Source organism: Periophthalmus magnuspinnatus, chromosome 10 (assembly GCF_009829125.3).
Source record: "Periophthalmus magnuspinnatus isolate fPerMag1 chromosome 10, fPerMag1.2.pri, whole genome shotgun sequence".
Classification (NCBI taxonomy): Eukaryota; Metazoa; Chordata; class Actinopteri; order Gobiiformes; family Gobiidae; genus Periophthalmus; species Periophthalmus magnuspinnatus.
In genome coordinates this window covers 26,524,650-26,552,431 of record NC_047135.1, presented here as the reverse complement: position 1 = coordinate 26,552,431, position 27,782 = coordinate 26,524,650, and the positions used below count along the sequence as shown (strand labels likewise).

Sequence of the window (27,782 nt, the reverse complement as noted above, 5' to 3'; positions counted from 1 at the left end):
TTGTTAAATCTGGGAAAAAGATTGTTGTGTTTGGACATGGTCACTGAAAAAATAAATGATAAAAAGAAGTAACCTTATGAGTTTCAGGCTTCTTTCCTGATTTGAAGGAATTGGTAGAGACGGTAGACCGTTTTTATGGCAATAGCGGAATTCAAATCAAAATGTTATGGCTTTTGAATGGGGAAAGATCATCACAAAATCCTACAAAAGACATTTCTTTCTGAAACCCCTGAATAGGTCGCATGCAAAAAAAACAAACATCTCACAATATTTATTCTTAGAGGCTAGATCCCTGATTTTATATTTATATTTACATAGATTCTTACCCTTCAGAGGTAACTAAATCTATCTGTTTCACATCTGAGAGTTCACATCTCACCATGATTGTTAAATCAACCTGTCACTAACAGCATGACAGATGCTGACCAGTAGAAGCACTGAATCAGCGTATGACAATAAAACTGCAATAGCATATTGTCACATGCACCACACCACTTTTGGCCAAACCTCCTTCTTAAAGCTTGATCCTGTCAGATCTCAGAGGCTAAACAAGATTGGGCCTGGTAATACTTGGATGGGAAACCACTGGAAATATCAGGTGCCACAGTAATAAAAACCTGTTGTCATTTCGTTAGGCCAGACATTTCACCCACATTGCCTGATATAAATGTGTGTCCTTGATTGTTGGAGGTGGTCAGAGGGGCCGATATCGCAGATTTGCAGCCTCAGCCAGCCACCAGTCTAACCCAGGGCAGCTGCCGCTACAAAAGATGCTTACCATCACCGAGTGTGGAGTGAAAGAATAATGCACGAAATTTTAAAGTGACTTTGGGCATCTAGAAAAGTGCTATACAAAAGAAATAACATTCTTATTATTGTCACATATCACTTATTTCTATTTTTGTAATTACATCGCCAAAAAGTATACATTTATTTAATTCTGATCTATCTTTATTTGTTTGCTATGTTCTCTGTTATTTTTATTTAGATGACTACTCAATACTAAGTATAATAAGCACTATTACTTAAAAAATAATAATTATAGAACCCAGGTATATAATTCCCCCACGTGTCTCTCAAAAGCAGAAAAACCTCCAGCCGTTCATCATAAGAACTTCCTCTTTCTCCAATCCACCTTTCAACACCTCAGTGCCGCTGGAGGACAGGACACTTAACTGCAGGCCTTTTGTCTCCTGTACTAAGTGTGCCGCTTGACTCTATAATCCTGGGTTCCTGTGCTGGACAAGCTGACTTTAAATCCACTGACAGTATCTACGGATGTGTGCATGGCGGGGAGGAAACTCAAATTGACAAGAAGATAATAGGGCTTCTCTTCTCACAGAGGAAACAGTTAAGCCTTCAAGTATCCCAAATCTGGATAAGGTATCTCTATGTGAAAGCACTGGAGAGGTGGAGGGTGTTATTGCAGATGCTGTCAGCGGGGGGCAGGATGTTTTTCATGGGGCAGATCGCTTCCTGGGGACTTGAACTCGCAGCATAGATAACAGTATCCAAAATATAACATTACGCAAACTAGAGTTAAGTTAAAGGAAAGTACTTGTTATTATGGACTTCGGCAAAGACAGAATCTAAAATGCAAAAATAAAACTTTAAGTAAAATATTGTTGATTTCTGGTAGGTAGCAGAATGTATCCGTCAATGTGTAATAAAAAAATTTATATATTATCAAGTATAGCCCATATGGTAAGTCTTACAGCTATATGTACATTTTAGCATCGTCTTACTTTGACAAATGCCAATATTCCTGGGTTTCAGATGACAACAGATCGCAACTTTCTATAGGCCAATAATAGTTCATACATATAGGAGGAAATAGAAAGTAAAATTGTTCAAATGCAGATTTTTTGCTGTGATATACGCAGTTTTTTGGTCTATAATTCAAATGATCTGGTTCAAGATTTGTGAATTTACCTTTTGGATATTTATGACAATTCAGTGTCATAAATACATCACATTCATTCTGAAAACTGTCTATACTGATTTGAAAAGTAAGCACTGTTTTTAAAATTATTCTTTAAACTCAGGCTTTTTTATATCCCAGATTTATGTGTCTGTGTAATCGAGTGTGTTGTAACTATGTACATATCATATGGTACTTTTTCTGTAATTTAAGGAGCCTGCTAACTACATCTTGGCTGGGATTTGTTGTTCCGGGCATGCTCGTACTAACTTTCATTACTTTGATTTATTATGGTAGGTTGACCCAAATATATTTTTATTTTAGGTATTTAAAAGATATAATTGACATATTCAACAACCTAAACCCACTCAAGTTATAGTTATTTATTCCTAGCAGTACACATAATGTTTTGTTTTGTTTTTACTACCAGCAAATGCGTCAGCCATAAATAAACTGTCTTGTTTTCCAACCCAGCTATTTCCTGCCCGTTGCCGTCTTTAGAGCGTCGTAAGGTGAAATAGCTAAAGTTAACTCATGCTTTTTACAGCCCTAGTTAGTGGGACTGCGCCTCACCCATTTCCAGCATGATTCATGAAAACAAAGCCGGCCTCAACCGTCACTGACATTAGCCGTTAGCTTAATGACACTAGCTGAGAGCTTCTGTCGTGCTCTTCTGCCTCACACGGCAACAGCTTTGAAAATAGCCCCCCGATCAACAATTCAACAAGCTGATCAATCAATCTCTGTCACAGCGGCCCGGACAGGCAGGGGCGGGGGCAGCAGCGGAGGATGGGGTGATGAATGAGAAGGGACAAACACGGGGTCAGAGGTCACGCAGGGAGCCCACTAAAGAGGAAGTGGTGCGGTCAGACTGTCTCCAAGTCATTAGCCAAGTATGTCCACTTTTAAACACTGCTGACATCATTGGTATTGAACACAAGTGATAGTGAGGTTTGTTTATTAAACTCAAGCTGTACTAAAATATATCTCATATTTTCATCAACATAATATTTTCTGAGTGCCAACCTGAAGAACCGTGATATAGCCAAAATGAATTATATTTGAACATCTGGCAATTTCCCAGGTAAATTACAGGGAATATGCAGAGAAAGCTTATGTGTGAATAAAGCCAGAACATTGTCAGTATCAGTTGGCTTCCTTGTTTACGATCTTGGTTTTCAGGTTACATGCTTGGTTCCTGGTTACGCTAAGAGGTTACATTGCATTCTCCTCCAATTTAAATGATACAGCAGCGTGTTACTATGTGAGAGACCAAATGCTAGGTTATGTGTGAACAGAGCAGACTCGGCAATTTTCTGGGAGTGGTACACGTGTGAATGGCGGTCACTGCTGAGTGCTCTGGCATTTTGTACTCGAAAATTTATCTGTGAATGGGGCTTAAGTGGTACATGTTTCACTCATGGTACTCAGGCTCTGGTGCCGTGAGTGGAACACATACCACTGGGAACAAGGCCCTCTGCAGTTTGTTATTTGTATTATTCAAAGACAAAGCTATTAATGTTTACGTCTTCATTTGGGTTCATCATGATTTATGACTACCTTGTGCATGCTAATTTTAGACCTAGTATTGTTTCATTTTCGACCATGCTTTGCCCTAATTTAGGCCACATCTGGCATTAGATCTGGTGGTACTTCAAAAGCCAAATATTATCTTAGGTGGTACTTGTTGTGAAAAGACAGTTTACTGATATTAATATAAAGATAACACTACAGTGAAAATGTAAAAGTTTCATGCAGTTAAAGTCTGGAACTTCCAGAAGATGTGAGACATGCCGCTACTCTGACAATGTTTAAATCCAGATTCAAAGCAGTTCTGTTTATCTTTTCATATCACTGAAAGGATTTTATCTGCACTATCCTGTCAACATATTTTTATAATTATTACTCTTGTGTTTGTATTTGTCTGTATTGTGATTTTAATGCACCCTTCTTGTTCTATTAAGCACTTCTATTACTTTGTGTACTAACTGTGCTCTTCAAGTAAACAAAACTTCACACTTACTTTGATAGCTAAGAAGTTGAGTCCGCTTTCGTTGGCCAGAGCCTTGGCGATCATAGTCTTGGAGCAGCCCGGGGGCCCGTACAGCAGGACTCCTTTAGGCGGCTGGATGCCCATCCGGGTGAAGGCCTCGGGGTGCCTCAGGGGCCACTCCACTGCCTGCTTCAGTTTCAACTTCACGTCCTCCATGCCTCCGATATCTGACCACCGCACCTGGACATGAGAAAAACAGTTCTATTAGTATCTTCCATAGTTGTAAAATTAAAAAAAATAAAATACCCAGATACAAATTTGTACTACAACTTGTAATCAAAACTAGATACCCATCTGAAGTACTTAAAAGTATGTTATGTGATCATTTCTGCACAGAAAAAAACTGTACTTACTTTCTTTTAATGTATAAAAAGTGTTCTATTTGCATTAACATTGTGGAATGGTGGATGAAACCTTTTATCAGAAGCCAGTATGACAGATATTGACGACACTCTCAATACCTGATGCAATGCAGAGCCTGAAAGTAGGCATTTATTTCCTTTTAAATAATAAATGCTATAGTTATGTTCTCAATTACTATCATGAACTATAAAAAACAGTACTGAATGAACAGAAATCCAAACTTTTTAAGATATGGTGACATTCTGTGAGCACAGTTGTACAATGAATTTAAAAAGTATAGATGGATTGACCTAATGAAGTGGCTCCAGTTGTTCCCTAATTTTGAACTTGTGGTCATCAACTTAACAGTCATGCTTATAAGTAGAATACATGCATGCATTTATAGACCAGATCAAATACTAATACATGACAAGTGCGTCATCATTTGGCAATAACAGCAAAACTCTTAGAACGTTTAACTTATGTTTAACAAAGTATAACAAAGTCCCAAAGTTCAAAACAAAACTCACTGCCAACAATAGAATCAACCGACAAAAGTCAACTTTGATTAGACACTGACATCAACAATGCACTCAAGTTGTCTTCAAAAAATTAATGAAGACCTACTATAAAAGCACTTTCCAGAATATTTACCATTTAACAAATGATTTGGGCCTTTTGTGGAAGGTTACAAAACTACATTTACTTTGCTGACCCAATAACCTTTCGTACTCATCTAAAGCTTGTAATGGTAGTAAATAAAAGTAAATAAAAGGTAGCATATTTTATTTCATATTTCTTGACAAGCCCAAGTGGTGAGCCAAATACAACAGTAACATCTATAATTATATGATATGATGCCGGATTTTGCAGTTCAAAACTCAATAAGGAAAGCATTCAACCTAGAAACCTATGATTGCACACTGATGTCATCCATATTTTCTTGTTTAACCAACGAAGACGACCTTTTACACAATATTACCATTTCTCTTCCAAAAAACGGAAATGGAAAACTACACTGGGAAAGACATGTAGAATAAATAGCTTGGTTTGAACCATGGAGGGCTGCTGGTTTGGGGAATGAGCCAAGATGTGTCTGTCTGACAAATGGACCAAGCCCGGGCGGGAGGAAGGGAGTGCTGGAGCCATCAACAAGAGGATATTAAGCAGATAAGGTAAGAAACATCTCCTCCGGGCGCGTCACAAGGCTCTATATCAACCTGCCTGTCTATCTCTTTATTATACATTGATTTCTTGCCTTTTTAGTCCTCCTTTTTGAACACCTCTGATCCAATGGTTCCATCCACTGCTCTCTCTTGGTTATCCCACTATCTGCTTTTTATCTGGCCCTGCTCTCTCATTGACTGTGTTTACATGCACACAGAGGCAGAAATCAGGTTACACAGTGAATCAGATGGACACGCGTATTCTGTTCTAACACAGTTAAGAGGAAAGTGCATGTGCATACAGTTCAATAATCCAATTTGTCAATGGAACACAAAACAAGACTATAGTAGTGTGTAGAACATTATGGTAAATCGACTTTTTGAGCTTTTAAACATGTTATAAGGTTGTCACTTGACCAAAAACATACTTGAAGTACCGTTTTATTTCACTTGTGCATTTTATTAATCCTACATATTTAGTCAGGAATCACCAAAAAAAAAGTTGTAACGCTTAAAATACATAATATAGGACCTTTTACAAACAAAAGTACCACTGATGTCAGCAGAAGGCATAAGAGGCTGCAAGATAATTTAGCACTGAAGATGGATACAGGAGAGAAAGTGGTTAAGACAGTGTGAACAATGATTTGAGGTACTTTGATGAAGGTACATGGTCTTCATAAACACGGATTATACAGTGCGGGACTAAGGTCTCAAGTTGGACACAACCAAATTTGCAGAAATACGATCCAATAAATTACACAAAAGACAACTCTTTATGTATGAAATGAGGAATGATATGGATATTTCTGCCAGTAGTACCACTACCCAGTATTTGTCATGGTGGTGTAGCCAAATTAACTTTTAGCTTTAGTGAAATCTGAAAATGTATGTGAGACCCTTTCTTTGGAAGATAATTTATACTGACAAAAATGGTTAATGGTCACTTTAACTTACTGACATGTGTTTGGTTAATGCCTCAGTTGTCCAGGTCTGATCCATAGTAAACGCCAAAAGTAAAATCTGTCAACTACAACTTTTTGTCCAGTTGACATGTTTTACTTTTGGCTTTTGTTACTGACATGTCCCATTTTAGTTTACCAATATTCAAAAAAGTAGTACTAGTAGTCAAAAAGTATTTTTTGTTAAGCATTTTGTAACTTGGTCTTTATATACACACTGCCAACTTACATCCATTTGCTGTCTACATTTGCTACTTCACCTTCTGCTAGCATTCCTTCTATCTTTCCATCTTTTCAGCTCTTCCTCTCCTCCTCCCTTCTCTATTTCTCTCTCTATGCAACACATCCCAGGCCATCGATGCAGTCTCCAGGGAACCAAGCACCTAATGGAAACCTGGCGTCTGGCCACGTACTGTAAATACCCAACAATTTATGGACAGCACTGGAGAGGGGGAGCGGACAGACGGAAGAGGAGGAGGAGAGGAAGGGGAGAGGAGATAGATCGGAAGCGGCCAAATGAGCCAGAAGACTGATTCAGACCACTAATGAGTAATGAAATGAAATAAGCAGATAAAAGCTATGGTTAAAGACACATAGATAGACTATACAGGAAACAGCTGAGCAGCAGGAAAATGATATGCTATGAGCTACAAAGGAAGTGCGGTAAAGAGGAGATTAAAGGTACTGTCTGATCAATTTGGTGACTTTGCAAAAACAGAAGACATCCTTGGTTCTCAGTTTGTGCATTGTCATTACAGTTGTTGGATTTATTAACAAGTAGTGGGTATTAACAACCTTTAACACACCCTTTATCAACAAGGGTGGGTGATATTGCAGAAAATGAAAATGACAATATATTTTGGAGTATAAGTTTTCTAACAATATGCCAATCCAGCAGAATTTGTTAAAACATGTCTTTAAATATACAACTCAAGGTTTAAAACCCTCAGATGCCAATTGATATTTAAACTAGTATTGAAACTAAACACTCATTTGACCAGTTAATAAAAAGGTCACATTCATAGGATAGAGACGAACCTTTACTGAATAGCTTTAGAATGGCCTTGAGATTGCAGCACAAATACAAGACCACATATGCCCATGGACCACTAAGGCACCTACCCAGATGACTAAGGGATTACATGGAAATAACACCACATGGTTATATAAAAGAAAATACAAAGATTTAATGTTAATGTTCTATTGTCTAAAGAGTGTTTTTTATTATCATTATGGAATCAGAATCGGTACTGAGTCTATTCCTTACCCCCAATTTACACCAAAGCAGTAACAGTGAGTAAGTGCAGCAGTGTAGCATATGCTTGCGGGTGTGAATATGTAAGCATTACAAAACAGTCTGGTGTTTAAATGTGACACTATACAAAGACTAACAATGTAGGAGCAGCTCTGATGCCTCCGGTGTAAATTGACACTTAAAATGCAGCTTTGCCTAAGTTACATGTCGCTGCAGCTTCTGGTATAAATTTCGGGTTAGTATTGAAATAGAGTGTGAATTTTAATACTGTGGCAACACTGACCACTAATCACCTCTACAATTTAACTGTAATCTCCATTTGTTAAAATAATTGCCACTGATAGGAAGAAGAATTGAAATGTATAATTATATATGACATTCCATCTCTGTTAACTGTTAATAAAATTAAAGGCCTAAGTTTTGACTCACACCTTGCCATGTTATATCTCCCTGCTCCCTCTCCCTTGCCTGCACTAGACCTACTTATTATCTTTTACTGTTGTTTTCTGAACTTTACAGGGACCTCTCAGGCTCTGGTACTTTGATGGGGTTGAGAGGAAGGCACAGGGAACTTCTACAAATTAATGCAGTGGAAAAATATTAAAACATGTCCAATTAAAAGTTGGAAGACAGTGACTAAGTAGAACAGTGCTCATATTGTGGTGTACGTGACTGTGGAGACATGTGCGTGGCCAGTTCCAGTGGAAGTGTCTTATATAAAGTGGATTAGAAACAAATGTTTGCATTCACGCGGATATAATCAGGTCCGGAGCTCTGCGGCTGGACTCGAGAGGACATCAGAGAGGGAGAAATAAATAAATACAAATGTTTGAATGCTCTGAAATAAGGATTCAATTCAAGCAAATGAGTCTGCAGAAAAGATAATGTACCGTTTACGAAATGTTAACATGCACAGTGTATATCAGGAAAACCAAATCTCTGGCCTAGTCTGATTTTAAGAGGATCTCTAAAATCCATGTAAACACAGAACTTGGGGCCGTTGTGGATGCATATCCCAAATTACATAAACACATCTAGAGAAGTCTGATCGTACTCGAAAGCAACCCTGTATGTAACAGTGCACTCCAAACATGCCATTCAAGCTTCCGTGGAGCTAATCCGGGTTCAGATGTGTTGTGGGAATCCAAATGAGTCAATTTGTAATTATTTATTTATTTATTTATTTATTAGGAAAAAAACATCACATCAGGCTCATATGCAGACATGTCTGTGTCAAACTTTAGCTGTTCCAAGCTGTTTTCATCAATTGTCCATATAGTCTATGTGGATCACAGCCCTTGTGGTCTGCAGCACTGTGCCACAGGTAAGGTTTTTGGCCATGGCACAGTAGGAGTCGCAAGGTCCTATTGCCAGTCAGGCTGTCAGGTGTGTCGCAGAGAACTGCAACGCATCCACACTGATTTGCCATGGACTATAAACTAACCTTTGTATATGTACTAACTCATTTTACATCAGCGGCAGTGGCACAAATTATGCTGTTAGTGTTGTGGCCCGCAATGTTAAAAGAGAAAGTAAAAATTACAGGAGCTTTGGTGTGTTTCATTGCACTGCAAAGAGCAAATAACCTCTGAGAAAAGCATTTCATAGCATGTCTAAAAATCACAAGCGTAAAGTAAATGCATTGTGGATATGTACAAAATGCATGGTTTCATGTATTCTAGTGGTTTTTGTGCAATTATAGCAATAAAGGCACCTATTTGCCTTTTTGACCTGTATTCTCTCTGAGAAGGAAGACAAATGTCAAGAGTGTACTTTGTAATGTAAAGTCTCATTGTGTGTCAAAAAATGTGCTATACAAATCCAGTGCACTAAAATGAATACTTTTGCTGAGTGCTTCACTTCCACTTAACAAGACTGCCTGTACACTGTGTAAGCAAAATGCGGTAGAGGGAGGAGGGACAACTTTTTTCTACACTCATTGGCAGGAACCATCAGAGATCTGCTTTCAATTACCGGTGGAGGATGATGTGAGCCCTCTTCCTGTCCGTTATGTCTTGCACATGCAAACTCCAAAACATCCTGCTCTCTTTGCTTTCCTCCTCTACCCCACCCCTCCATCTCTTTCCCCCCCTCTCTCTCTCTCCCTCGCTATCTCTCTCTCTATCTATCTCTTTCTTCTTGTGCAGGGCAGAGTCATTCATCACATCCAGCATGTCCACAGTCACTCAGCTTAAACGTCCCAGGACTGGCGTGGTCAATGGTCCAGAGCGTTTTGGGGAGTGCATGAGAGTGGAGAGGGAGTAGTGATGACTGCTCTGTTTCTTGTGGCTATGAGCTGTGAGCGCTGACGGTTTGGTTCATGAATTTGTTTTGCTGTTTTGGATGAGGCAGAGACAACATGATGTAAACCACTCCACTTCCTCCACAGGGCAGAGAGGGGCTGAGTGGAACTGACGCAAGGCTGATTACAAATACTGAAGCCACAGTCGCTGTTTTGGTTAAGCTGCAGTCATTTCTAATTTTACTCAGATAATGCAATCATACTGAGTGATATTGAATGAAAAAGTAACTATGGGTCATTACTGGGGTCCATGTACTTTATAGACCTTAATGTTTAACCCTCACCACATTGTACTTATGCCTCATTCACACATGCAGCCTGACCCATAAATTTGCCCAGCATTTTGCCAGAACAGGGTCATGTGTGAACAAAGCCAGAACTGATATCCCTGCATTTCTGATCTATCAATAAATTACCAGGAAAATACATGGAAGGCTTATGTGTGAATAAGACCACAAAATTGCCAGTGCCACCACTTGGTTTCCTTGGTTACCCGCATGGTTTCTTGTTTATAAGCTTGGTTTCCTGGTTACCTGGTTTCCTGGTTCCTGGGTCCTGGTTTATTACGTGCATATAGACCTCTCATGATAATTACTATATTGACTTATCGTTCAATATTTGATAGATTGAACAAAAATTTTCAGGGGTCAATAGTTATCGTGTGTACTTTTTGTTAGTGCAAGTGGGGATTTTCTTAAATTTCTGTACAACAATAAGATTTGAGCTTTAAATGGGGTGAATACATACTTCTATAACTCATCATCGATGCAAAATGTATTTCATTGTGCTTTTTATTCATTATGGCTCATGTTTCTAACCATATTTTATGCTTAGAATAGGTTTCTGGGGATAATTCTACTTTAATTTCAATATTATTCATTATTCATTATTCATTATATCATACTTCAAAATGTGTTATTGTGACAGGCCAACATGCATATTTTATTAGTTAATAAATATTATGATTAATAATAATATTACTATTATTATTACTTAATCATTATCTAAGCCCAGTTAATGTCATTATGCAGTGTTTAATGTTATATATTTGTCAAAATTAAAATTTATAAATATTTTCCATTTCTCATGAATTAAATAGCCTATTTACAATGATTGGGGTGTCTGCGTACAGTAGTGTATGAGTGTGTGTGTGTGTGTGTGTGTGTGTGTGTGTGAATGGGTTAGTGCTTCCTTGATGTAAAGGGCTTTGAGTGCCTAGAAGGTTGAAAAGTACTATGTGGCCATTTACCAGACTGAAAAGACTTAAAAAACACTACAATAACTGTTTTGATTTATTTGCGGCACATTTATTAAAAGCGTTTAATATTACACACAAAATATCCCCATGTTTTCTGACGATGTAAAATGCATGTAAACTACACACAGGCAGACTTCTTAAAATAATAATAATAATAATGGCTTACACTTGTAATGTGCTTTACAGGCTTGTCAAAGCCTCTCAAAGCGCTACACTATAGAGTGTATAATATATGAGATCGCGTTGTCCATTCCAGTCTAGCACAGTCAAGTCTGGCTAAGCTTGTGTTGTAGGGAGTATTAAACCCTTGATGACGTAGGCCAAGATAACACGGACTGAGCTGGCATTAAGTGCCCTACATACAGCACAAGAATGGAATTTCTCTAACAGAAATTATCAAAAGGAGCTAAACAGGTTACGTGCTGACATAGAGAGGAGAGAGAGGGACACAGACTAAAAGGACTACTGAAACAGACACATAGGAAACAAATCATAAATTCCAGTAAGTTGCTGAAGAGGATACAAAATTATGATATGGTTTAAAGCTATAATAGCATGAAAAACAAAACAAATGTAATTATAATAGTTGATGTAGTGGATTTTACCTTAGGAACATCTATAGCCACCTCCCTCATGGCACTGGGCTTCACCACAGACATGGCCCAGGTCAGGTCCTGCAGGGTGACAGTGACTCTTCCCTTCAGCTGCTGGTCAGACAGGTGTGTGGATCCTCCCAACACTCCCCTTAGTGCATGCAAACCTAAACACATAAATATGTATCAAAATAAATCATTAATCTTTTTATCTCACTCTCCCACCAACATCTGTAAAAAAAAATTGGGGGGAAATATGTTGTGATTGTGTTGGCAGCAGGTGAATAAGGACCAGTGGATTCACTCTGCCACTGCATCCAACAGATCAGTGTGTAGATGCAAAACAACTTTCTCCAGCTAAACTCAGAAAAGACTGAAGTCATAGTCTTTGGCCTACAGAAACATAGAGAAAGTGTTAGCAGTTACTTTCAGTCTATCTGTCTAAAACTGTCAAATCGGGCTAGAAATCTAAGAGTAATAATGGACTCAGACTTAAACTTTAACACTCACATCAAATCAATAACATCTGCAGCTTTTTACTATTTAAAAAAACATTACAAATATCAAAAGGTATACTGTCAAAGCCAGACTTGGAGAGACGTATCCATGCATTTGTCTCCAAACAAGCGTTAAGATAGCTGCAGTAAATCCAGAACGCTGTTGCTCGGGTCCTGATTAGAACCAGGAAGTACGAGCACATAAGTCCTTTCAGGTCTTTGCCCTGGCTTCCTGTGGCTCAGACAATAGACTTTAAAGCAGCTCTGCTTGCGAACAAGTCTCTCCATGGCCTAGGTCCAAAGTGCATCGCCAACATGTTACTGCCATATGAACCATCTCACACTCTGAGGACTTCAGGGACTTCAGCCTCCTGCTGGTGCCCAGAATCAGGACTAAACATGGGGAATCAGAAGTTCCATTTTATGCAGCTAAAACCTGGAACAGTCTTCCTGAAGATGTGAGACAGGCCTCTACTTTGACAATGTTTAAATCCAGATTCAAAACAGTTCTGTTTAGCTGTGCATATGACTGAAAGGTTTGTATTCATAATAATTAAATGTAACTCTAGTATGCCTCTAGTCTAACCCATAAATCAGGTCACGACTTATCCAAGTGTCAGTGAGTACACAAGCAAGCCAGTAAGTCAGTCAACAAAGTCAGCCAGCTAGCAACTTTATTCATATAGAAGTCTTTACTCAAACATATCGCAGTGCTTTACAGTGATCAAATGGCCAGCAAACCTGATAAAAAGTTGGAGATGAAGGAGCAGAACTCCGAGGCTACTTTGCTGAATTGCAAAGAGCGAAGAAAGCAAAGGAGAGCCCTGCTTTGAGAGGCAGAGGGACAGACAAATAGAGAGGACAACATTCAGCAGGTCCTAACTGAGTTTCCTGAGGCTCAGGAACAGGAGTAGAACAAGTTCTCCCGGGAAGATCTGCTGAAGCAAATAAAAATGCTGAAAGTGCAGCTAAAACTGGAGAAGGAGGAAAACAAGAGAGACAATGCCCTCACCCAGGACCTGGAAAAGGAGCAGGTGGAGAAGCAGGGCCTGGTGAGTCTTGTGGCCGAACTGCAGTCCTCCCTAAATGAAAAGGAACAGGCCTCTGCAGCAGCTCAAAGCATTCTGGAAACAGAAAAGCAGGAGCTGATGGCAGAAGTGTCTGGGCTGAAACATGCCCTGACACAGGAGAAAAGAGCAGCTACAAAGGCTCTAGGCCAACTGGAGTTGCTGAAGTCCGTAAACAACGTCCTGAAGATTGAGAGGTCCACTCTACAATCTGCTCTAACAGAGAAGAAGAGCACTATCATAGAGCTCCAGGACAAGTTGGACCTGCTGGAGAGAGAGAATAAGCGACTGACCACAGATGTGACCTGCGTAAAATCTTCCCTGACAGAGGAGCAGAAAAAACACAGACAGGCCCAGGTCAAACTTCAAACCCTGCAGGATGAGAAGGTGGGTCTGGAGTCTACTGTGGCAGAGCTTAGGTCTGCTCTCAGTGAGGAGAAATGCTCTGCTGATGTCCTGCACACCAGAGAGAAAGAGCAGGGGCAGATCATCTGAAAACAGAAGGCAACGACACAAGCCTTACTCCAGAGTCACCAAACTGAGAGACTCGCATATAAGGCTGTGATCGAGAAGTGCCACACTGCTTATGCCTCTGCTCTGGAACAAAGAGACCAGCTAACACAGAAAGTGCAGGACATCAGCCAGGAGGTGGAGAAGGTCAAGGTACAGCACAGAGACGAGCTGAGTGCTCTACAGCACACTGAGGAGCACAAGAGGAATGAACTGCAGGAAAAGATTCAGGAGCTTTCAGAGGCTCTGACCTCCTCAGACGAGACTAACTCTGCTCTGAAGAGATAGAACCAGGAGCTCCAGGAGACAGTCAACCGACTGAAGAGGAGGAGGTGGTGGTTCTTCCGTGGTACGTAAACCACCCGTAGTAGTAAGTGTACCTTATTGTAATGCAGTGGTTCTGAAATAGCGGGGCGCGCGGTGAGATATGACACTGTAGTACTGTACGCAGCGCGCGCACAGCATAATAGAAAATAACTGAGAAGCACTGCTGTAATGGAAGGTGCGCAAGTTAAACTTGGACCCTTATGCGGTGAGGTGAGAGTACTAAAACTTTAGCTGATTAATTAGATGGAACAATTAGCCCAAATATGAATTCAATTGATTGGTATTGGAGCTAAGGGCTAAAGGTTTTTCACTGTTACCTTACTATTTTTAATGTTTTTTTATACAAAAAATCTAATAAAAAAATATTAAGAACACTATGTTGGTGTGACAGCACTATTATTTTCCTTTCTTGTAATTGCACATTCAGATATTAATACAGGATGAATAAAGGATATCATGAGCAACACTTTTCCATATAAATACATTTGTACATCTTCTTTTATGACATATTTGATTACGATTAACATACTGACCATGTCCGGAGATCCGGTCGTCGAGGTTCCTGCCTTCGACTGCCGCCCAGATCTCCATGCACCGTCCTGGTCGTGGAACACTGGACCAGCTCTATACTCTCCATCGGGTCCTCGAGGGTTCATGGGAGTTTGCCCAACCAGTCCACATGTGTTTTGTGGACCTGGAGAAGGCCTTCGACCGTGTCCCTCGTGGTGTCCTTTGGGGGGTGCTCTGGGAGTATGGGGTCCGGGGCTCTTTGCTAAGGGCTGTCCGATCCCTGTATGACCGGAGCAGGAGCTGTGTTTGCATTGCCGGCAGTAAGTAAGACCTGTTCCCTGTGCATGTTGGACTCCGCCAGGGCTGCCCTTTGTCACCAGTTCTGTTCATTATATTTATGGACAGAATTTCTGGTTCAGCCAGGGGCCGGAGGGGGTCTGGTTTGGGAACCACAGGATTTCATCTCTGCTGTTTGCGGATGATGTGGTCCTGATGGCTTCTTCGAGCCAGGACCTGCAGCAGGCTCTGGGGCGGTTTGCAGCCGAGTGTGAAGCGGCTGGGATGAGAATCAGCTCCTCCAAATCTGAGGCCATGGTTCTCGACCGGAAAAAGGTGGTTTGCCTTCTCCGGGTGGGTGGTGAGTCTCTGCCTCAAGTGGAGGAGTTCAAGTATCTCGGGGTCTTGTTCACGAGTGAGGGAAGGATGGAGCGTGAGATTGACAGGTGGATCGGTGCAGCGTCTGCAGTGATGCGGTCGCTGTATCGGTCCGTTGTGGTGAAGAAGGAGCTGAGCCCAAAGGCGAAGCTCTTGATTTACCGGTCAATCTACGCTCCTACCCTCACCTATGGTTATGAGCTCTGGGTAATGACCGAAAGGACAAGATCGCGGATACAAGCGGCCGAAATGGGTTTCCTCCGCAGGGTGGCTGGGCGCACCCTTAGAGATAGGGTGAGGAGCTCAGTCACACGAGAGGAGCTCGGAGTGGAGCCGCTGCTCCTACACGTCGAGAGGAGACAGCTGAGGTGGCTCGGGCATCTGCTCAGGATGCCCTCTGGACGCCTCCCTAGGGAGGTGTTCTGGGCATGTCCCACCGGGAGGAGGTCCCGGGAAAGACCTAGGACACGCTGGAGGGACTATGTCTCTAGGCTGGTCTGGGAACGCCTTGGGGTCCCACCGGAGGAGCTGGAGGACGTGTCCGGAGTGAGAGAAGTCTGGGAGTCCCTGCTTAAGACTGCTGCCCCCGCGACCCGGCCCCGGATAAGTGGAAGAAAATGGATGGATGGATAACATACTGACTTTCAACCATCTGATAGACTTAAATAGATTTGAGAAAACAAAGAGAATGAGTCAGAAGATTGGCTATTATAATTTAAGAAGAAATGTTACGTGTTTGGCAGTTGGTGAATACAGAAACTATAGAAAGTGCTCAAACCTCAAATGAGGGTACACCTTCATAACATGGTTAAGGACTCACAAGTTTAACATAATATGTACCATAATTACTTCCATTAAAAAAAACTAAATAGTAATAATATAATAATTTTTAAACAAATATAAAAAAAAAAAAATCTAATTGAAATGCTTGTCTGAAAAATCACAATTACATTTTTTTTTTTTTTTCCCCCAAATCGTTTCAGCCCTATTGTAAGGTCAGAAAAGGTGAATCATTTGGAGATGCCACATTTGCCGCTTCCTTCCTAGTGGTTCGGAGGTTTTCAAAACACTCAGGCTCTGACACGTTCTGTTGATACACGCCTATCTCCGAATGGACACTAATTCCCCTTTTCACACAGGAAATAATTGGACGGGCATTATTGAGAAGAAAGGAGTTTAGGCAGAAAGGATGTGTGACTGGCGCTGAATGCAGTGGGTCTGAGGGCTGGGAGCATCCGAACAAAAAGCTGCGTGTTCCAATAAAAAAGAACTTTTGTTTTGTAAATGCAAAGACATGTCAAGGGTTGATTGATGGAGGGAAGAATCATAAAGTTATTATCATTTGGGTTTTGGAGATTGCCAACTATTCTCTTGGTTGCTATAAACAGTTTGCTCGTATTAACTAAACACAATGTGATAAAATACACCACAAAGTTGTGTTTTGGACTGTGGGAGCTCAATTTCATTTTCTTATTTCAAAAACATCTCTAAACAATGACAGTAAAGTTGTAATGTGAAAGATCTTGTGTATGGTGAGCAATCAAGATTAGAAGACTCCCAATTTTCTTGTTTTCTTACCATTACTTTTGTTTTTCAACCAACCGGCATATAAATGCACTCTCTTTCCCCTCCATTTTGTTTCAGCTCTCTCCATACACCTAAGTCTCTCATAGTTGAACTTTTCATTAGTCCAGCATGCATTTTTTTTACCAATTAAAAGGCAAGATATGATGCAAATTTTTCCTTGTGTGAGTAATGAAATTGTTCCGTCACCAAAAACATACACAAAGCTCCGTTTTGTGCCATTTTTGCATGTTTCTGTACATTTTGTGAGTTATGTTGTTCTGACCTCTGCCGTATTCACCTGTACCTGTTTGGGAAATAAATTACGAGTATTTAATTGTATTTTATTTTTTATTTTTTTTTTGGTAGTTTTACTTTAGTTTAAATTAGACGATTATTGTGATCTTGAAATATTTAAAAAATATATATTTTATTATTTTTCGTTGCTCAAAATAAGCGTCACACTCGCTGAACTATCTTAAAAACAAACACCGCTCACACCTCACAGACAACAGCTTACAGTTTTGCATAAAAATACAGCCCCAATTTGCAGACACTGCGCGAGTCTTTGTAGCACTACATGGATTTCATAAGCAACACACTATAGTTGTTTATACAAAGTGTAAAGGTAAAAAAAAATAATATACACATTCATTTTAGATGTCAAAAAGTATTTGCGGCTCCCATTGTTTTCTTTTTCGTGGAAACCGGGTCCAAGTGGCTCTTTGGGTGTTAAAGGTTACCGACCCCTGACCTATACCCTCCTTCTCTGGGAAGCTATGACCAAGCTATGGTCATAGCTTCTTCTCTGGGTGTGTGGCTTACACACCCAGCCTTCTTTTTTACTATGTAACTTTTCAGGTGAAGGGACACCATCTGCTAGTCTCCATGTAAATGTTCCACTGTATGGCATTAGACTGTCCATCTCCATGGTTCCAAGCAGCAGATGCCACTAGATCTGTGGAGCGGTGACCCTGCCCACAGTAAGAATGTTTTTTAAAGTATTTTTATACAATACAATCTCCCTTAACAGTATAGTATATGGTCATGGCTTTATGTACTCATATACATATATATTTTTCTTTGGGCCTCTTGTACACACACACGTACACACACACCCCTACACACGTACACACACACACGCACACACACACACACATATATATACACACACACCATGGAATACTCCAGGCAAAGCCATAACTCCTGAGATGAGACAACTATTGGCATACTGTCCACCAGAAAAAGTTACACAGTTCACCTTTAATTTATTCTTTACTTATCTCTGTGCATTTTTACAACTCATTTTGAATAAGGACCAGTGGCGCCATTATTAGAAATATGTAGTTAGTGGACTATGTTTTGGTGGTAGTAAAATATACAATGTCACAACTTGTTCTTGAGGTGAGAAAATCATATCTTTGTAGCATTTAGGGTTAACACGTCTACAGCCAAATCTTACACATGATAAACCCTCCCCATAATGTGTCCACCAGTGTACACAGCCTTCTTCATAATTTCCCTCACAGATGTTTATGACTCCCTACTCCAGAGACTGCAGTGGTTTGGGTGTTTGGAAACATTGACATTGACATGAAATTGTTCAAAAACAAAAAAAAGCAGCTTAAGACTGATCCACAAGAACTTTTAATACAACTTCCTTTTTGCATTGTTCATCTGTCAGACTCTTGCTGAAAAGAATCTCCAACATAACAGATTTTCCCTTTGGTATTTATGGTCAAAAGATTCAAACTGGTGACCTTCCCGTTGATGGAATTTGGTTGCGACAGCCACTTGAGTTTTTATCTGTCACAGAGGGAAATGAGGGTAGATTAAGCGTTCTTTCCGGAGTGAACCAGGATGTTTTTCAATAAGCGGAGACATGTTTGTGGCAATTCCAATAAAGGCTTTTGAAATCACATTGAGTTTTAATGGGTGGATTACAAGTGCGTTCTGCAACAGTTTGGAAACATATGCCGGATAAATTAAACTACAGCAATGGGAAATGATTCATTGACAAGAAAGATAAACTATGTGGTGTTTGGGATATGCATTAGCCAGCAGTTCATCGAGTGCATGCAACTAAATAAATTAGCTCTAGATGTGCTGGTACAACTTTTAATAATTAATTTAATACAAAAAGAAATATGGAAAAAAAAAGTCTATAGGTAGAGAGATAGACTATTTTTGCAGACAGTTCCCCAAAGGTTGCATGGAATGGATGTATTATTCTCTGTCTGCATAACCTTGCATTTAAACAAAAAAATGAAAACGGCTGAAAAAAACATAAAAAGTTACATATTGTGACTTTAAGCTATATATTGTTAATATATTGTCAAAACAAAATTATAATATTGTGAATACTTTATAATATTTTATGAAAAAGCTGCAAATGAAATGAATGATAAATGAATCCTTCAGTCTAATCTTTCAAACAAAGTTTTATTAGTTTAGGAATTTTACACTTCCTTTTTGTGCAATAATACTTGGAACTCAACCCTAACATTTAAAAGACATAGAGGAAGTACAAAAAATATAATCAGATTTTTACTATTGAGAAAAAATTCATAAAAACCTGTGGAAATTGCCTACCACTAACCAGGTCTATTTTCATTTGTCATAAATTTAAACTTAAACTAAAACCACTGAATTAGTTGGAGGTATGGCATAACACTACAGGACCTCGAGGCTGAAACTCACATCCAGCTGCATGTATTTAACCCGTACAGGTGGGGGAGCCCTCCTCTCTGACTCAATTACACAGCACAAGTGGGCAGAGATTAGTAGTTACAAAACCAGCTCGCCGCCATGTTTCCAGGTGCCCCACGATATGGCATTAGTCTGTTAAACACACCAGCCCTGCCAAAGCACATGTGTTCTCCCCACACAGACACTGCGGAGATGTGGGCAGGGGCTGGAGGGGGGCGCAGGGGCTGGGGGGAGGGGTGCAGGTGGGAGGAGAGCGGACGTGGAGAGCGGGCGACCAGGGGATTTACCATCAGACAAAGGCATCCTGTTTAGACTTATCCGGGACAGACCGCAGACGAGAGACACTGCAGATACAAATAGTAATAGAATTTGATGATGTCATAATTTCAGATGTAGGGCAGGGGCCAATACAACTTTTATGGGAGAGTTACTATTTTGAAAGGAATATCCAATATCCAATCTTATGATCCACAAATGCTGAACATTATTATTATTTACTAGGGATTGGCTCCACAAACTTGCCATATTAATCTTAAGGCTTTAAGTCCTTTCAACTGACGACAATCGCATCTTTGGGGTTAAATAATGCCACCACATTACGAAGCTATTGTGGGAAAATCATCTCATTTGTTTACTTATATTGACAAAACATTGAGTGAATAGGCCCAGTAAATACAGAGATATTAACCATGAACCAGGTCAACAACTCTGCAATGTGACGGTTAAAAACAGTAAATTCCACCATAGAATTCAGACCTCCCCTCGAGCTCAGTTTTAAAGCAAACGCAACCTGAAGCATCAAATTAAACCAGGAACACTATATTTCTGACCTCACTTAACCTGTCAGCCAATCACAGCCCAATACCTTCATCTCTCAACCAATAACATATCAGCCCACTAATATACAGTAAATGTATTTTCTGTTCTGTTAATCTTCTTGTCTTTTCAGCTATGGTCAATAAACCTCTTTTCCAGCGTAGCAGCAGAACCATCAGCCTCCTCAGCCACCCCATTCCTTCTTCACAGCCATTATCTAGTCTTTGTACTTTATACTGCATAGGGTCCCACTCAAGATAACATAGTATTGTCTATTTATGCAAGGACACACTATAATGCTAGATTGGGCAGGTGATATTAGGAAATTGTAAATGTGACAGTACATATTTCAAATAAACCTCTAACTCGGGGTATTTGGTATATTACGTTATTCTGCAAACAATCCGTAAACGAAATCCCGAAGTAACGTGATGACATCTCAAGGAGGATTAAAGAATTACACGGTAGGGCTATTGAACGATGACTCACCAATAATGCAGTTAGCAGGAGTGTCCGATAGCAGATGGACAAATCATTTCTAAACCTCTACAGTAAATCTGGATATGTGGCGGGTCACACAGAGCGGGGGGGAAGGGGGGGTGGGGGGACAGCTCTGTACTCTTAGATACCCCGGGGACAGTGGAAACTTGGTTCAACGATGCAACTTACACGATTTGCTTTAGGGATTCGGTCTCTCATGACTATTCTTGGCAGGCAGTGAGAACACATTTGGTTTAGCTACGAAAACATCCGATGGGAAGGGGCGGAAGGAGGGAAGAAGGGGAAAAAAAAGAGGCAACACAACAAATATTTAATGCGAACCTTATGTGGGCCCATTCTAGTTCTCAGTTCGTAAGGGATTTGGAGTTGGGAGAATTTATGGGCCTCTTAAAGGTCCTATATTGCACTTTGTTCTATGTCATAATGCTATTTCCTCGTCACAAACATACTTTCAGTTGTGCTTTGTTTCACACTTTCAGCACACTGATCCTGGATATTGTTATTGACTTGACTTAACTGAAAACACTCTGTTCCACCTTGTGACGTCATTGAGTGCTAATACAGGAAGCACTCTCCTGTGTTTTTAAATTCAATACCTTCACTAGAACGATATGAATTAATCACTCCTCACTCCTCAGTACACCAAAAGATGTTGTAGACTTTGGAGACATAATCATAAACATCATCCTTATAATGCAGGCTTACTCAAACGTGTGTGAGTGAAGAAAAAAACAACACAACTAAAAGCTCATGAGTCCATTTCCCGTAATATAGGACCTTTAAATGTACAAGAGTGAACACATCGACGCTGGAGCCTGCAGTGGAGAGGGCAGAGGGCGACTTGTGGTTTTTAACAGGGACCGTCCTAATTAGCTAAGTCCAAAACAGAACTTCCTCCAAATCAGTGCCTCCTCTTCAGGGGTCATCCACATTGACCCTGGTGGTAAATGGGCCGCTTCTTTAGGGCCTGAATGCACAAATGCTGCGGAGTGCGTGTTATATAAGAGTGTCCTGAATACATCACAGGTGATTAAGGGATGTCAGAACTAATATCAATCTGCCAATGTAACGTAGATTTACCTAGCTGGTCTGGATCTCTGTACCACAGTGATTTCATAAAAAGTGTGTGGAAATAAATAAGTCAATGTTAAAGGCGCAGTTTTTACTGTCTTAAAAAAGTGGGAATCGGGGCTAATTCAGTTTATGGCAGTGGTCCAATGTTATTACTTCTTACCTCATTTCCTTATAACAACTACTAGCATGTTAACAGTGCACTTCCTGATTATCAGACACTAAAGCGCTTTACTGCTTATACAATATATCTGTACCGGAGCAAGACGGGTTGTGTACAGTACCATTTTGTTAGGAATAGCACCAGGTAAATGACATGTGTACAGAAAGAGCACAGTAAAAGGTTCAATACTTTATACCAATATTGATATTAAACTTATAATTATTTATACAACAGTTGTTTCAGTGTTGATAGGTGTTCAATTGAGTATCTAGTTACTATACAAGTTTTAATATCAAGCTTCAATATCAAATAGACACTCCAAAAGTTTGGTAAGCGAAAATTCATGCTGTTTAAGATGTCAACCAACTACTGCTAGGAGACCATTTGCTTTGGTGGCAACAAATATCAGAGCCAAAAACAACAAAAATACAAGTGTGGACAACTGTTCGCAAATCAAACAACAATGTCAATCCTCGTGTTATCCCGAAACCTCAAGCCAACAGATACAAGCTCTTATTATAAACACATCCCCAATCAGGCCCAACAAAAGTCCCATTCATTCCACTCCGGGTCATATCAAAGCCATGCATCCGCGTTAGCTTTAGGGAGGAAGAAGAAAGGATGCGCCGGGAGGTTAAAAAGTTCCATGAGGACTTCAAACGGGAACGGCTTCACAGAGGGCCATTGTCAAAACTAGCGTAGCTTCTCCTCCTATGCTCCTGAGGTGTGTCAAAATCTCATTCTAGCACGTCATTCCGACATATCATCACGGGAACGTACTTATCCAATTATGTAGGTGTTGCGGAACATCTAAACAGTTTGTTCTTCTTAGCGAATGTCCTCAGATGAATTGCGAAATACTTTGGGCATTACAAGATCGCGCGGAGGGCTTGATTACTGGCGGGGGCTTCCGGAACGCTCCTTGCACCTGTATTTACAATAGCTCAAACATCTGTTCTTAGCAATAATACGCGTGCTTGCAAAAACACACACACATGCTTCGGAGGAGTGCGGTATACAGTGCATGTGTCAATGGCTGCGCAAGGTATAAGAGCTAGGGGTTAAGGAGTCCAAACAGCCCATTTCCGGATTTTATAAACAAGTGGGGCTCAAATAAACCTCGCATGCTGATCCGTGGATATTATTTACGCGTCCCGTTCAGAAATTCCACGGGTGTCTTTAAAAGGACAGGGCGGTTGCGAAAGCGCTTTATAAGGGAAAGAGTGAGGCTGTAAACATGGCAGGCATTTAGCACTGTTTGGCCCATTTGGTGTCCGTCGGCTGAATTTATGTCAAACACTAAAACTGGACTCGTGTTACTGCTGATGTATATGCAGTATTCATTTCCGTTGTGGAAGAAAGATGGCTTGGGTGTATTTGGGTTAGAGGGATTAGTGCAAAATGTATGGGGTAGGTTGTCCAACATGTTTAAGAGAATAAATGAACGAAAACAAACAGAGCGCCACATGAAAACAAAAGTGATCGTGTAAAAAAGATGTATTACACTATTAAAGAAACACACGTAGGGCCTACCACACATTGAGAGTTATAGCTAGATTAGCCTATAATTAAGCAAGTATTAAGCAATTAGCTGACTTATTTGCATTTAAAACAGCAGGACTAAGCTTAAAGCGAAATAGCAATTCTAATGATCACGTTAAGATCTCAAAATATGCAATTATTGAAGTACCGTAACGTCCTCTGTGATAAAAAATATAGCATCTTATGTACTACATGCTAGCAGCTCTGCTTGTGTCTCTCCAAGTCTCTCCAAGGCCTAGCACCAAAGTACATCTCCGACATGTTAGTGCAATATGAACCATCTCACACACTGAGGACCGGCCTCCTGCTGGTGCCCAGAGTCAGGACTAAACATGGGGAATCAGTGTTTCAGTTTTAACCAACTAAAATCTGGAACAGTCTACCGGAAGATGTGAAATCAGTTTGGGCCAAAGTTGGATCTTGAACTGAACTAAACCTGCAATTAGCACTAAAAAGCATCTTCTAGCAATTTTATGTTACTGGACAACAAAGTAAAATCAAAAAGACACAATTATAAGGTAATTACAGGTATGTAAGAAAAAAACATGCCAAAGTGTCATGTCAGTCAAACAAGTACAAATATTCAGCAACTTTAATTTAGTCCATTTTCTTTTTCAAATTGACTACCGGTAGATGCTAAAAATCACGTCTGCCTTTTTCCTGTCAAGTACCAGTCCAGCCCAAAAGCTTTCAGCCCAAAGCTCGTGTTTATTATTGCACTTAATCAATTTTTACTGGGCCTTTTTGTTGCAGCGGGCTTCCCCTTGTTTGGAGAGGCTTGTAAACAGTGGCTCCGGATGTGGCACAGGCTAAACAGGCGCACACAAATACACACAAACACACACACATTGACACTGTTTATATTGTGGAAATGAGTCATCTGGATCAGTTATACGACTACAAGACGACAGAGAGACGCCCGGACACTTCCAGGCTCCAGAGAACATGTGATGATGACAAAATGGTAAAACATAAAAATGGTAAAAGTAAAATGCAGTAATTATGAGATCAAATTATAATGTATACAACTAGTGAAGGTATAATTAGTATACAGATTTAATTTATTTTTAAATAAAAGTGAGCATTGCTAATTGTTATACGTGTAAACTTTTATAACTTGCATGTTTCAAGTTCTACCAATCATGAAATTCACTTCCACCTAACATTATTGGTTACTGATAGAAAGAAGTCACCCTGTTTTAAAATGTGCCTGTGCAACTTTGCCATTTGTCCTCCAGAGGGCACTATACTGAGAACAATAACTGAGCTGCCTTATTGGAAGGGCCAGCAGTAATGAAACACAGTGACACATTGGAAAGGGAACAAATTGTTTCATTTGTCGTACAACAATTCAATGCTAACATTTGGAATTGAAACAGAGATACTGTGTGCATTTGAAATTGCCTGAGAGGAAGTAATAGCCAAAAGCCTGCATCCAGCAAATTAACAAAACAGACAACCCTATATTCAACACTATGGGTTTAACCTTGACCAGTAAGGTTAGTATTCATTCTTTCTATTGTATTGCATTACAATCTGACCGACCCTTAATCTAGGACTACAAGATTGAATGGACGCAATTACCAAACTGCAAAGGCTGCAATTGTTAAGCAATATAATTTTTGTCCACATACAACAAAATATTCAGCTATATATCTGTGGAAACATGTTCTGAAGTGTGATTCTTGTATTAGCTTTTCAGTGCATATTTTCGTCCTTCTGACATGTTCAAAATGTTGACTTTGAACTGAACACTATTATTAAAACATAAATTGCAAATCTAGTCAGAAAAATTGCAATTAGACACTTTTCCCAAATTGTTCAACCATACCTCGATCCAGTAATTATGTCCTAGTATTATGTTATATGTTATGAGTGAAATGCCACTTGTGTTTATGCTTGTCCCCAAACCTATGCAGACTAGCAGCTGTGCAGTTCTGGAGCAGTGCACATGACCCTCGCGTGCTGCTGCTGCTGTTGTGATGTTGTCCCTACATTTGTATGTCTCAGGAAGCCGTGTGTCTGCAGTATATTGGCCCGGTGCTCATTGTTACCTGAGCGCCACGAGGAAACAACTGTGGTCCCCAAACGGCTTTGTTCCTCTTAATAAAAGAGGAGGAAAAAACACATTCTGATCGTGTGTGCATTGTGCACAGTCTGCTCTGTGTATTTATACAGGTTTCTATGCAACGTGGATATCCAGGTAAACAGAATGGGGTTTGCACAGATGTTAGGGCTGTGCAATTAATGGAGTTTATCAAATCAAGATTCAGCCATTTCTAACGGTCAGTGATCAGCTTGGGTCTTTTGAACTGAGAAGCCTATATCCAGTCAGTTCAGACTTTGGTGTTATAAATTTGAGATTATTTTGTGCGTTAAATGGCACAGATTAAACATTTTCTTGTCTATGCTCATGAATTACGATTGAAAGACATTATTTTGATAAGAAAAATAATCAAAAAGTAAAATAGAAAATAATGACAATTGTGACCACCACCAATCACATACACATCGCTTTCATACTAGGCAATGTGGGTGAAGTGTCCTGTCTAAGGACACAACAACAGAACTTGGTCCAAACTGAAATCGATCCTCTAACCTTCAGGTTGGGGGACCACAGCTCATAGAATATGTCTTTCCAACATTGGACAAATAAGTTGAAATCCAAGCAGTTCACAGCCAAGTTCTTCATTTTAAATACAACTTTTTATCAGTGCCTTTATGTTCACATATTGCGCAAACATGCACGCAGTGAGTTTGTTATCCTGATGTTGCGAAGCCATGAGCAACTGGAAACTTTGAATCAGTCTATTCTCCTGTGGTATCCTTGTGCAGCCCGTGTTTGCTCAGTGATTTGGCTTGGGCAGATTTTCGGGGGGAACCAGGCAGGGTCCGGTGGGGTTGTGGAGGTTGTCTCCCCGCGGGACGACACGAGGGTTCTCAGAAAACAGCAGCAGTCAAGTCTATCCCTGTGCGGGACACTAAATCACACGGCTCTCCCCGGCGCTTCCGTATGGCTCCCTCCACCACTGGAAATGCAATCCACCACACACAGCCCAGCGCCCGGACCACCCAGGAGGCCAGAGGGTCACCCAAAAAACAAACTGCTAATCACATCCAGAGGTGCAAGAGAGACGACTAACTACCTCAATAGTTTTATCACAACAAATGATTATTTGCCCCAAAATTGTTCAGCTCAACTTTGAAAACATAGTTGAGATTTATGTTTAAGACCTAGATTCAGTTCACAGGCCATGTTTGAACGCAAATTGGTACTAGAAGTAGTGTTGTCACGATAATAAATATTAAAACTCGATTTCAGTACTAATGAATAGGCTTGATACTGTATACCAACTTCAGTGGTATACAGTACAATGATATTTAAAAAAAAATATATATATAAAATAAAATATATATATATATATATATATATATATACATATATACATATATATACATATATATATATATATACATACATACATATACACTTGCTCAAATTAATATCTACATTTGATATCAGTCTGAGCATTAATTTGTAGCACCATATTTTCAATACTAGCTAGAAGTGGCTAAGGATCTTCAAATTGTTTTGAAGAAACTTGTAATGACTGCAGCATCCAAAGCTGCAAACATTTTTAAAGGTGCACTATGTAACTTTTCTGGTGTAGGGTCCTAGACCTGTTTGTCTCTATGGAAATGTTATTGCTTTGTCTGTAATATTCCATACTATGGCATTAAACATATCCATCTCCATGGAGATGAGCAGGTGATGACACAAGGGCAAATTACAGATCAGATCTATGAAGACACGAGGAATGCACCGATCCGGTAATGGTATCAGATATCAACGCTGATACAAAAAATGTGCTGTATTGGGTATCGACTTCCAAATATCAGTTCAGCCGATATCCAGGCTATTTACTGGCCATGGTTGGTCCAGGAAGTCTCATAATGAACTTTCATTTACATAAAACTGTTCGGCAGTTACTTATGGGAT

The 27,782-nt window shown here is 40.0% G+C and overlaps 1 protein-coding gene across 2 annotated transcripts in view; it reads right to left on the bottom strand.

Annotated features, from left to right (window-relative positions):
- The window catches only part of spata5 (spermatogenesis associated 5), a 137,577-nt gene that overhangs the window by 101,463 nt on the left and 8,332 nt on the right, over positions 1 to 27,782 (bottom strand). For both annotated transcript variants that reach the window (XM_033973936.2, XM_055224613.1), the window contains exons 11-12: positions 11,865 to 12,019; positions 3,945 to 4,154 (exon numbers count right to left, since the gene is read on the bottom strand). In XM_033973936.2, coding sequence (XP_033829827.1) covers positions 3,945 to 4,154; positions 11,865 to 12,019 — 365 coding nt within the window. The remainder of the gene's footprint in view (positions 1 to 3,944; positions 4,155 to 11,864; positions 12,020 to 27,782) is intronic.